The sequence below is a fragment of the Chiloscyllium plagiosum genome, unplaced genomic scaffold, assembly GCF_037043375.1.
Source record: "Chiloscyllium plagiosum isolate Xiang-an unplaced genomic scaffold, Cpla_swu_hap1 HiC_scaffold_2, whole genome shotgun sequence".
In the NCBI taxonomy this organism is placed as follows: domain Eukaryota; kingdom Metazoa; phylum Chordata; class Chondrichthyes; order Orectolobiformes; family Hemiscylliidae; genus Chiloscyllium; species Chiloscyllium plagiosum.
In genome coordinates this window covers 3,772,907-3,785,310 of record NW_028270140.1, presented here as the reverse complement: position 1 = coordinate 3,785,310, position 12,404 = coordinate 3,772,907, and the positions used below count along the sequence as shown (strand labels likewise).

The following is a 12,404-nucleotide window of genomic DNA, read 5'->3' as shown; positions in this document are numbered from 1 at the left end:
TCTACCTCAGAAGAGATTCCAATGATCTAAAAATGTGAATCCTTCTCCCATACACCAGCTCCTCAGCCACACATTCACCTACTCTATCCTCCTATTCCTACCCTCACTAGCTTGTAACACCAGGAATAATCCAGATATGGTGTCCTTGGCGTTTTTTCAGAGGTCGTAAAAGACACAGACTCCAAAAGGTCTGGGCTTGGATGGGTTTTAAAGCCAGTTTAATTATTGATAACAGATCCTGCCTCAGGCAAAAGGCCTTTAAGTTTTAAGAGAAACACTTGTACAATGTACTCTGGTGTACAATGTACACTCGTACTCTAATTTGGTTTGGTCTTGCTATTCATTGTAAGCAGTCAGGCAGTTGTAAAAAGCTGTTGGACCCAAAGAAGCAAGTCCATGCTGATCCTCCTTCCTCTCTGACATCTCTCCTGTAAGACCCTGTGTTTTATTTTACCTTTGGCACCAAGGCGAGTTTATGGGGATTGTTGCAAGTATTTGGAACAGCATCATTAATTTGGGATGGTCAGTTGGGCCTTTGGATGGGTTAGGTTATTCAGCACTCTGTTCTCTTTTGTTGGTGCTTGATTTGATAATCTTATAAATAAATTCTGTTTTGTCTAAAACTAAGTGCTTTGACAAGCTGCATCCCTCCTGGAATTTCCACGTTACACCTGCTTAAAAGAACTTGCAAAGTTAGGATCTGGGCTACTTTCTTGAAATGCTTTGAGGGTTCTGGCCTGGTCCATAACAGGCCTAACAGGTGTGTTAAAGAAGTTCAACATTAGCTTAGTCTTTTACTCTCTGCCACGATGAATAAATCTCAGGATATTGCATACTTTATTAACTGCTCCCTCCATTTATCTAGCCACTTCAATGGTCTGTGGCAGGTATAGCCAGATCCCTCTGCATCCCATTTAATATTGTTCCCCTATTTTATATTGTCTTTTCATCCATTTCCTCCTAAAATGCATTACTTCACATTACCCTTCATTTAACTTCACCTGTCACTTATCTGCCCATTCCATCAGCTTGTCAAGGTGCTTTTGAAATTCTGCACTGTCCTTTGCACAGTTCATAATGTTTCCAAGTATTTTATTATCCACAAACTTTGAAATTGTATACAGCAATGAAGATCTACAATATTAATATATAACAGAAAAATCAAATCATAACTGACATTATTGATTTATTCACAGGATATGGGCATCGCAGGTGGTTCAGCATTTCTTGCCCACCCCTGACAGCCCAGAGGGCATTTGAGAGTGAACCACATTGCTGTGGGAATGTGTGAAACTCAAGTACAAACCTTGCTCCAGCATGAAGATTATCAATGGACCCCCTTACTCTTTGTTTCCTCTGACTCAGTAATTTTGTATCCATGTGGTGACTGTCCCTTGCATTCCATGAGTTATAACTTTTCTCACAATTTGTTGTGTGTTACCAGGTTGAACACCAGCTAGAAGTCCATGTGCAGTTGTTCAACAATTTCACCCTCATTAACCCTTCCAGTTACCTTTTCAAAATATCTCCAGCAAGTTTGTTAAACATGATTTCCCCTTTAGAAATCCATGTCAATCATTGCTCTTTTTCCATGTGACTATAGTTTTATCATGAATCATTGATTTCAGAAACTTCCCCGACACTCATTTCAAACTGACTGGTCTATAATTGCTGCCTTATCCTGATAACCTTTTTTTTAATATACAAGCTTTGGTCCTTTAGGGAGTGAATGCGTCATCCTAGCCTCCTCTGGCCTACATGTGACTCCAGACTCACAGCAATGTGATTGACTGCTGAAATTGCAGAATAATAGTCATAAAGATGAGAACAGGAGAGAAAGGGGAGGTGGTTGCAATATTGATCAAAAAATGAATTACCGGGATGATATCTTGGAAGGATCATCAAACAGAGCTACATGAATAGAAGCAAAAGCTACAAAAGCAGCAAACATGCTGTAGATGTGTGCTATCGGCCCTACTACAATAAACTGAGATTCAAACATTAATCAAATATCAGAGAAGTGTAATAATAAGGCAGTGATTAGTATACGATAATAACTGTCTAAATATTAACTGGGTTTACCTTTAGTGTGCAAGGTAGGGTGGGAACAAAATTCTTAAATTACATCCAGAAGAACTTTATTTTCCCACTATGTAGAAACAACAAGGGCCTGGGTATTTCTGGACCGTTTATCTGGAAATGAGCTTGGACAGGAGGAAGACGGGGAGCATTTTGGAGATAACCCAGACACATTTAAGATATTTATTTTCTTTCAATCTATCGACAGATAAGAGAAAGGAGATGATGCACTGAATGTCACATGCATCTCACTGAAGCATCCCTATATTGGTACACATTCAGAATCAGCAGGGATGATCATTGTAGATCAGTTATTGGCCTTCAGTAACCTAGATTAGATTAGATTAGATTAAATTCCCTACAGTGTGGAAACAGGCCCTTCGGCCCAACAAGTCCACACTGACCCTCCAAAGACCAACCCACCCAGACCTATTCCCCTATGGGCAATTTAGCATGTCCAATTCACCTAACCTGCACATCTTTGGATTGTGGGAGGAAACCGGAGCACCCGGAGGAAACCCACACAGACACGGGGAGAATGTGCAAACTCCACACAGACAGTCGCCCGAGGTGGGAATTGAACCCGGGTCCCTGGTGCTGTGAGGCAGCAGTGCTAACCACTGAGCCACCATGCCACCCGTTGCCGAAAAGCGCAAAGTGTAGCAATGATAGGTCACCTAGAAATGATGACAGTGTGCTTTTTGGGAGTGTTTATTTACCTGTACATTAGATCCATGAGCATCTCAGGATCTTTCTGGAACTCCCTCATTTTGACAGTGTCAGATAAGATGCTGTTGAGATTAAACAGTAGTTCCTCCACCTGGAAACAATTAAAATAACAGAGAATACATTAACTACAGTGATTAGTGTATACTGTCATTTTACATTACAGTTTCACATGGATTTATTAATCACATTGTGTGCAACTTTAGAATATTAATAATGATTTATTCTTTCATCGGATGTGGATATCACTGGGTGGATATCAGGAAGGTGATGCTGTGTCTCCTTCTTGAATAGCTACAATCCACGTCATGTAGGTACAGGAAAGAAAGGAGGTTTCTAGACCCAGTAAAGGCACAACAATATAGTCCTAAGTCAGCATAGAATAGAGAGGAACCTGCAACTGATGGCGGTCTCATGTATGTAGGACATACGCAGAACATAAGAATTAGAGCAGGGGTAGGCCATTTGGCCCCTCAAGCCTGCTCCATCATTCAACAAAATCAAGACTGATCTGCCCTCAACTGTTTTTTTGAGCCTGCTCAGCATGTTGTCAAATTCCTGATACTTCAAAAATCTCATTACATCCTCTTTAAACACTTTCACAATGATCTAACCTCCACAAGTCTCTAGGGTAGATAATTCCAGGCATTCACTAACCCCTGTGAAAAGAAATTCCTTTGTATCTCAATTTTAAATGAGTGTTCCTTTATTCTCTAACTATGTTGTTCAGATCCCCCACTAGTGAAAACATCCTCTCAACATCTACCTGATCTCCAGCGTCTGTAGTCCTCATTCTCAACATCTACCTTGTCAAGACCCCTCAGAATCTGACATGTTTCAATGAGATCACCCCTTATTATTCTAGACTGTAATCAATAAAGGCCCAACTTGTTTAACACTTCTTGATAAGTCAACTCTTTCACCACAGGAATTTGCCAAGTGAATCTCTTTTGAACTGTCTGAAAAGGCAATATATCATTATTTTTAAATACTGGGAGAAAACTGTACACAGTATTCCAAGTGCTGCCTCATCATCACCCTGAATACTTGTAGCATGACTTGCCTGTTTTTAAACACCATCCCTCTAGCAATAAAGGCTAAACTTCCATTTGCCCTCTTAATTACTTGTTGCACCTGTATGCTAACATTTTGTGTTGCATTGAAAGAACACCCAGATCCCTCTGCACAGCAGTCTTTTAGTGTTTCTGTCCATTTAAGTTATAGTCTGACTTTAAATTTTTCCAATCAAAAGTGCATAATCTCATACTTTCCTACATTAAACTCCATTTGTTACTCATTCAACCTCCTTATGTCTTTTTGGATTATTAGAAAATTTGGATGCATCCACTCTGCACCTTCCTTCAAGTCATTAATAAAGATAGTAAATAATTGAGAGTCTGGAACTGATCCCCATGTCACTCCATTAGTCACCTGAAAAAGACCCATTAATCTCGACTCTCTCTCATCTGTATCCATGCTGCTACATTATCCATAATAACATGAACCTTTTATGTGGTATCTTATTGAATGATTTCTGAAAATCCAAACATACAATATCTACCGGTTCCCCTTTATCCTCAAAGAACTCGAGAAAAATTGTTGAACATGATTTCCCAATCACAAATCCATGCTGACTCTGTTTCATTGTGCTCAGCCTTTACAAATATCCTATTTTTTCATAATAATGGAATCTAGCATTTTGCCACACCAGATGTTGGGCTAACTGGCCTATAGTTTCCTGCTATCTGCCTCACTCCTATCTTAAATGGGGGTATCATGTTAGCAGTTTTCTAAATCACTGGAACAATCCCAGTATCTAGTGCAGTCTGGAATATTTCAAACAATCCCTCCACCATCTCACATACCTGGGCAATTTTCCAAATTACTGGATAGGCGCAATAATTGTAACATACCCATTATGGATTACATTGGCCAGGTTAGACCTGAACTGCTTTTATATTGAGTTGAGTGTGGTGCTTGCTGTTGACATGTTGTTGTAGTACAACAGGCTACATTCCAAAACAAAAATGCTGCATTTGTGAAGTCATGCATGATTTGATCTCAGGATCCAAAAGCTTTGAAATCCAGAATTCAGAATATAATCAAATAAGACAGGCCCAATTTCCAATTAAGTCTCCTGGAGATCACCTTGCTACAATACATCTCTGATATTAACCTTTGGAAGGAAAAGGGATGATACTTTTATAGTGTGGACTCTAATTTGGAGATGTGGACTAACTTTGGATCAGTTATACTTCAGCATAACACTGTAAACAGACTCAGCAGAACATAGAGTCATGTACATTCCTGTGGAAAGTATATTTATGTCCATATCGGATGTTGTTATTTTAGCGTTACACTTCGTATGAGGTCTCCTCACCTGAATTGGAAACATTGTCGGTTGCATATCATCATCTTCCTCTGCATAAGCCAGAACAGTTCGTAAAGCTCGCCTCAAATATTCTTCATTAAAATCTGATGATTTACCCACCAGAGATGCTAACGACATGGTGACCTGCATTTTAACTCTAGCAAAATTCTGGAAATGGAAAACACTAAAATCAATCTAAGTTACACAAGCATTAATTCTTTTTCCCTCTATACATCACTGATGGAATCATACAAAACATACAACTGGCATAATTTATGACATCAGATAGTTGCAAATATTGATTGAAATGTGTATTGATCTGCTTTTCAATTTGATTTTGCTATTACATTGAGAAGGTATGTCACTGTGAAAGAATGCAGCTATTAACATACACCCAGCTTCTGTTGCAGAGCTTGCTCGTTTGGGAGTTGTGAAACGTTATATTTACATGACAGCCTTGTGATGTTAATTTCTATTGATGGATCTCTTGTAGAATTCGCAGGAAGCATTGTCTTGAGGTAGTAAACACATGTCCTCAAAGATAAATACACACATAGCAAATTGTTCAGGATGGAAATTTGGGTGGCACAGTGACTCAGTGGTTAGCACTGCTACCTCACAGCGCCAAGGGCCCAGGTTCGATTCTCCCTGTGTCTGCATGGGTTTCCTCCGGGTGCTCCGGTTTCCTCCCACAGTGTAAAGATGTGCAGACCAGGTGAATTGGCCATGTTAAGTTGCCTATAGTAATAGGTGCATTAGTCAGGGGTAAATATAGATTACAGGAATGGGTCTGGGTGTGTTACTCTTGGAGGGTCGGCGTGGACTTGTTGGGCCAAAGGGCCTGTTTCCCTACTTTAGGGGATCTAAGGAATCTCTTTTCAAGTTCAAATCATGAACAGCTGTAATTATTGGTGCTGGAACACAAAGGCTAACACTTGCCGCACATGCAGTCTCAGTGTCAAAGTGTCAGCTACATACAGTAAAGCAACCAAGTTGGCTTGACACAGCCTAACAATAAAGTTCAAGTGACCTATTTTTAACCAAGTTATTGTATCTATTCCACGTTAGTTATCCATTCTTATCATTATCAAACATGTTTCTGACAATTTAGTAAATTCGATGTTTATCTTGTAACATGAAGAATCGATTATAATATTCAGATTATTAAACAAGCAATCAATGAAAAAATGTTTTGACAGAAATATGTTTAAAAAAAAATGATTCTATATAAAATCATGTTAGAAACTGAAGTTTTACTTTAGTATATTGGTAAATGGGGTTAGTGTAGGTTGAAAGTTTGAAAAATTCAGCATTCAGTAGGGAACACACAACAATGATCCTGTGATTCAGAGTCCCATGATCCTGCAAATAAACTACCTGAGCTGTGCAGTAACCTGCTTCATGAAGCCATTGTACATTGGAACTCACGTGAAATTTGATTGGTTATGTTAATGACAGGAAATGTCTTTTGCACATGCTCCAGGGGAACCTCCTGCAGCTGACCAGAGCAGAGGCAGGAAGAGCTGTGCAGGTGCCAGTGGGCTCTCTTTGGGACGACTGAGTGTACATCACTGTTTCTGATACCTTTAAGGTCAGCAGTGCAGTCAAAAATCAGGGTCAACTCACCACAATTACCCACATGTGTTAGTAAGATGTAAGAACAAATGAATAAGCCATTCATCAGCAGTTCCATTACCTGCTGCCAACAGACATGTTTCTGTCAGCACTGTAGATAAATATGACACTTCTATTTAATTGGAAAGGCAAACAGAGTATAATCTCCCAATGGCACTAGCCATCGTTATTTATTTGTGAGGATTATGACAGAACAACAATATGACTTTGCAAGCCTGGTTGTTGACAACAAGCAGTTACTGCACATTTTCGATAAAAATAATGAAGCCTTACGCTGATTGTACTAAAGCTGTGCCTCATGATGAGGTACAGTGTGGCACAGGCTTGGGTCCTGGTACTGTCCATGCTGCTGCTGCAATGGTGTAACACTCTCTGACACATGTCAGAACACTGCTCTGCTTCCTCTTCAAACAGTAGGTCTGCATACTGGGAAAACAAGAAAATAATAGCATGGACATGTCAGAATTCCAGGGAACAAACTCTTAATGGGAGAAAGTGATGACTGCAGTGCTGGAGATCAGAGTGGAGATCAGTGTGGTGCTGGTAAAGCATAGCAGGTCAGGCAGCATCTGAGGAGCAGGAGAGTCAATGTTTTGGGCATAAGCTCTTCATCAGGAACCTGATGAAGGGCTTATGCCTGAAACATCGATCTTCCTGCTCCTTGGATGTTGCCTGATCTGCTGTGCTTTTCTAGCATCACACTCTCAAAAACAAACTCTGAATGTCAATCAATAACAACAACAATGCATTGCATTGAATGGATTAAAAATGGGTCCCAAGCCACTTCACACGCATTGAGCTAATGAAGGCCAAAAACTCACTGTGCGAAGTGGTATTCTCTTGGACTATCATTCAATAACAGCACTTATAATCCAAGAAATGCACATTTGACCTGATTCAAGCCCATGACGCATGAGATGCAATTGTTTAGGTTTATAAATGCAAAATTCTGGGGCCTATGATGTACAGTGTCCGACACAATTATTGTACTCATACATAGAAAGACATTGTGTATGTCTTAAGAATATAAAGTGCTGTATATACAACACTGACACGTTTTACTGTAGCTGAAAAAACATGCCATAAAGTGATTATTGTCTGCAACTGGTAATGTGTATGTCATAGTTAGCACAGACTGTACACAAAGGCACTTACAGCACAGGTAGAGACCTCATACCTACTGAAAGCCAGCTAGTACACTAAAATTACAACTGTATTTCTGAAAATGATGCCCCACAGATTCCAAGTTACCACCTGGGCTGACTTTTGTTGACAGCATTGAGCATTTGCACTCTGGCAGGTTCTCCAATGGCTTGGCAATTTTATCTAAGTGAAGTTGAGCTTTCTTGTCAGTTCACCTTGATTCTGTCTTTCACATCTGGGCTTTGGCTTCAGTAGATTTTGTTTAGATGCAGCATCAAGTTAGTCTTTGGATGAGCCTATTTGCATTCCCTTACTCGGTGTATTTTTGCCTTGTATACGTTTGTGCTGGATTTGCTCAATTTCTTTATGAATCCATTAGGGATTTTCACTGCTATCTCAGCCTTTCAATTTAACTGAGCATAATGTGGAGATCTTGCGATGTTGAGGTTCCCAATCCCTGTATGAAGTGGCTGAATTCTTCACTCAAGAACTGAGGACCATTGTCACTCATTGTCAGACTGCGAGGGTGTACAGCAAGTCATTGTGAAGTGAACTGGGCATGTAGATCTGATTCCAGTAGTTCACTGTGGAAATCATACACACTGCTGCTGCTGAGTGTCGGTGGAGGTTCGTGGATATGATGTCAATAAAGTGGGCTGCTTCGTCCTGGATGGTGTCAAACGTTTTGGGTGCTATTGAAGCTGCACCCATCCTGGCAACTGGGGAGTTTCCCATCACACTCCTGATTTCTGCTCTTTAGATGATGGTCAGACTTTGGGGAGTCAGGAGGTAGTTACTCACTGCAATATTTCTAGCCTCTAACCTGCTCTTGTAGCCATTTTGTTTATATGGCTGGTCCAGCTGAGTTTCTGGTAAATGGTAATACCCATGATGCTGACAGTGGAGGATTCAGTGATGGTAACACCATTGAATGTCAAGGGGCAGTACTGAAATTGTCTCTTGTTGGAGATGGTCATTGTCCAGTGTTTGTGTGGAACAAATGTTACTTGCCACTTTTCAGCCCAAACCTGGATATTATCCAGATCCTGTTACATTTCAACATGGACTACTTCAGTATCTGAGGAGTCATGAATGTTTCTGTGCAATCATCAGTGAACATCTCCACTTCTGACCTTATGATGGAGGGAAGGTCATTGATGAAGCAGCTGAACATGCGTTGGCCTAGAACATTACCCTGAGAAACTCCTGCAGAGATGTCTTGTAACTGAGATGACTGACCTCCAACAACAATGACCATCTTCCTATATATCAGGTATGACTCCAACCAGCTGGGATTTTGCCCCCAGATTCCTGCTAATTCCAATTTTGGTCGGGCTCATTGATGCCTCACTTGGTCAAATGCAGACTTGATATCAAGGGCTGTCATTCTCACATCACTTTAAGTGAGAAGATGTGACCCTAGTGAGGGAATCTCAAATTAGAGGTCAAAAGTTACAGAAGAACAGGATACTCATATAAAGATGAGATGCGAAGGAATTTATTCTCTCAGAGGGTAGTGCTTGCCTGATATTACCTCCCCTAGAGCATGTTGAGGCTAGATCACTGAAAATATATAAGGAGTCGGTGGACAGATGTTTGAAATGTTGAGGAACTGATGACTATGAGGGGTTGGCAAGAAAGAACAGTTGTGACCTGGGGCAGATCAGCCATGGTATTATAGAACAGTCTGGCAGAGTTGGAGGCCAATTCCTGCTCCTATTTCCAATCTTCTCCTTACCATTTGTGGAATGCCCTAACAACAGATGTGTGCTTTTGGGCCTTCTACAATCTGACTGATCTAACTCCCAGAGGTCAATGGTGACAAGATATTCAGTTGTTGTCAGTGTGAGGAGATCTCCTGCAAACTTCATCCATAGTTTGTCTGGTTGTCACACACAATAAAGGGCTCTTCACCTCACTTAGCCTGGTTTTCATTGCAGTGGTCCTTAATTTAATTGCTCATGTTTGGCCAGTATATCACTTCTTTTGTCTTCCTCAGAATAGACTCAATTCCTTATTGGCTTGCATGAATATGCTTCTTTTTTATTCCAACTGCTGAAGTATTCTGACTGTCTTTCCTTATTACATTATGCCATCTAGGTTCTCACCTCTAAATGAGATACTCTCTTACAGCACACGGCATCTTCCTGATGTTTTCAGGGCTTCCTTCCCTCCCTACTTCCTGCAGCACTCTAACTGATGCCTCAAGTTGGCATTATTTGTTTGATTTGTGCAAGCTGCTTCAATATTTCTGCTGGACTGAGGACTTCCGCAACATGTTGAGCTGTTGTTTCTTGGTGAATCTGTAGAGTTTCACAAAGAACTCTCAACCTGTTTCAGAGGCAGTGCTGCTCTCAACAGCATGTCAACCACGTTCACCTGTCCCCCCTACATAGCAATAAGATTCGCCATGTTTCTGCAATCAACATTCTTTGTTAATGCTTTGGAATACATGAAAGTGCTTTGAGGAAGATGCATTGAAGTAGCTTGTGGATAGAATCCTGTTTCTCCCAAACAGGTATTGATTAAAATGTTCACAAGCAAAGTCAGGCACTCTTTCTCTATTTGAGTATAGTGTCATTTGGTTTGCATTCACAACCTGGATGATACAACTGGCTGTCCTTGTGGGGTAAGGTTTGCTCCAAGTCCTGTCTTGCTGCCATCATGCTTCAAGGTGACTTTGTCACTGACAGCATACTACCTCAGTGCTGGTGTTGATGTCACTAGCTGTTTGACTCGAGGTAACAGTGCATCTTGGGAGACCAGATTTAAAAATGTGTACGTCTGCCCTGGTTAATGCTTTCCTCTCAAATTTGTGAACATTTCTGCAAAAATATTAACCTCTTTGAGGCCAGTGCACACCCACTTAACAGTTTACTGGATCCTGATGCCCTGTCTGTGTGATCTCATTATTCCACTAAATTGTCCGTCAGTAATTACTCTGAAACACTGAAATTAGTTAGGTTAGCTTGGAGCCCGACAGATAGAGCCATCACCCAGTGCACATCCTGTTCACATCAATGTAGTGATTGGAAGGAGGGACAGGAGAATCTCATTGACTATGAGATCCGTTATTGGGTTTATTAACCCTGGCTGAAAATGTGTTGCTGGAAAAGCGCAGCAGGTCAGGCAGCATCCAAGGAACAGGAGAATCGACGTTTCGGGCATAAGCCCTTCTTCGGGAATGAGGAAAGTGTGTCCAGCAGGCTAAGATAAAAGGTAGGGAGGAGGGACTTGGGGGAGGGGTGTTGGAAATGCGATAGGTGGAAGGAGGTCAAGGTGAGGGTGAAAGGCCGGAGTGGGGTGGGGGCGGAGAGGTCAGGAAGAAGATTGCAGGTTAGGAAGGTGGTGCTGAGTTCAAGGGATTTAACTGAGACAAGGTGGGGGGAGGGGAAATGAGGAAACTGGAGAAATCTGAGTTCATCCCTTGTAGTTGGAGGGTTCCTAGGCGGAAGATGAGGCGCTCTTCCTCCAGCCGTTGTGTTGCTATGGTCTGGCGATGGAGAAGTCCAAGGACCTGCATGTCCTTGGTGGAGTGGGAGGGGGAGTTGAAGTGTTGAGCCACAGGGTGGTTGGGTTGGTTGGTCCGGGTGTCCCAGAGGTGTTCTCTGAAACGTTCCGCAAGTAGGCGGCCTGTCTCCCCAATGTAGAGGAGGCCACATCGGGTGCAGAGGATGCAATAGATGATGTGTGTGGAGGTGCAGGTGAATTTGTGGTGGATATGGAAGGATCCCTTGGGGCCTTGGAGGGAAGTAAAGGGGGAGGTGTGGGCGCAAGTTTTGCATTTCTTGCGGTTGCAGGGGAAGGTGCCAGGAGTGGAGGTTGGGTTGGTATGGGGTGTGGACCTGACGAGGGAGTCACGGAGGGAGTGATCTTTTCGGAACGCTGATAGGGGAGGGGAGGGAAATATATCCCTGGTGGTGGGGTCCGTTTGGAGGTGGCAGAAATGACGGCGGATGATACACTGTACATGGAGGTTGGTGAGGTGGTAGGTGAGGACCAGTGGGGTTCTGTCCTGGTGGCGGTTGGAGGGGCGGGGCTCAAGGGCGGAGGAGCGGAAAGTGGAAGAGATGTGGTGGAGGGCATCATCGACCACGTCTGGGGGGAAATTGCGGTCCTTGAAGAAGGAGGCCATCTGGGTTGTATGGATTTGGAACTGGTCCTCCTGGGAGCAGATGCGGCGGAGATGAAGGAATTGGGAATATGGGATGGCGTTTTTACAGGGGGCAGGGTGGGAGGAGGTGTAGTCTAGGTAGCTGTGGGAGTCGGTCGGTTTATAGTAAATGTCCGTGTTGATTCGGTCGCCCGAGATAGAAATGGAAAGGTCTAGGAAGGGGAGGGAGGAGTCCGAGACGGTCCAGGTGAATTTGAGGTCGGGGTGGAAGGTGTTGGTAAAGTGGATGAACTGTTCAACCTCCTCGTGGGAGCACGAGGCAGCACTGATACAGTC

At 42.3% G+C, this 12,404-nt stretch overlaps 1 protein-coding gene across 5 annotated transcripts in view; it reads right to left on the bottom strand.

Annotated features, from left to right (window-relative positions):
• The window catches only part of dock8 (dedicator of cytokinesis 8), a 301,292-nt gene that overhangs the window by 29,918 nt on the left and 258,970 nt on the right, over positions 1-12,404 (bottom strand). For all 5 annotated transcript variants that reach the window (XM_043718191.2, XM_043718205.2, XM_043718201.2 and 2 more), the window contains 3 exons: positions 7,085-7,237; positions 5,186-5,344; positions 2,799-2,899 (listed from right to left, as the gene is read on the bottom strand). In XM_043718191.2, coding sequence (XP_043574126.1) covers positions 2,799-2,899; positions 5,186-5,344; positions 7,085-7,237 — 413 coding nt within the window. The remainder of the gene's footprint in view (positions 1-2,798; positions 2,900-5,185; positions 5,345-7,084; positions 7,238-12,404) is intronic.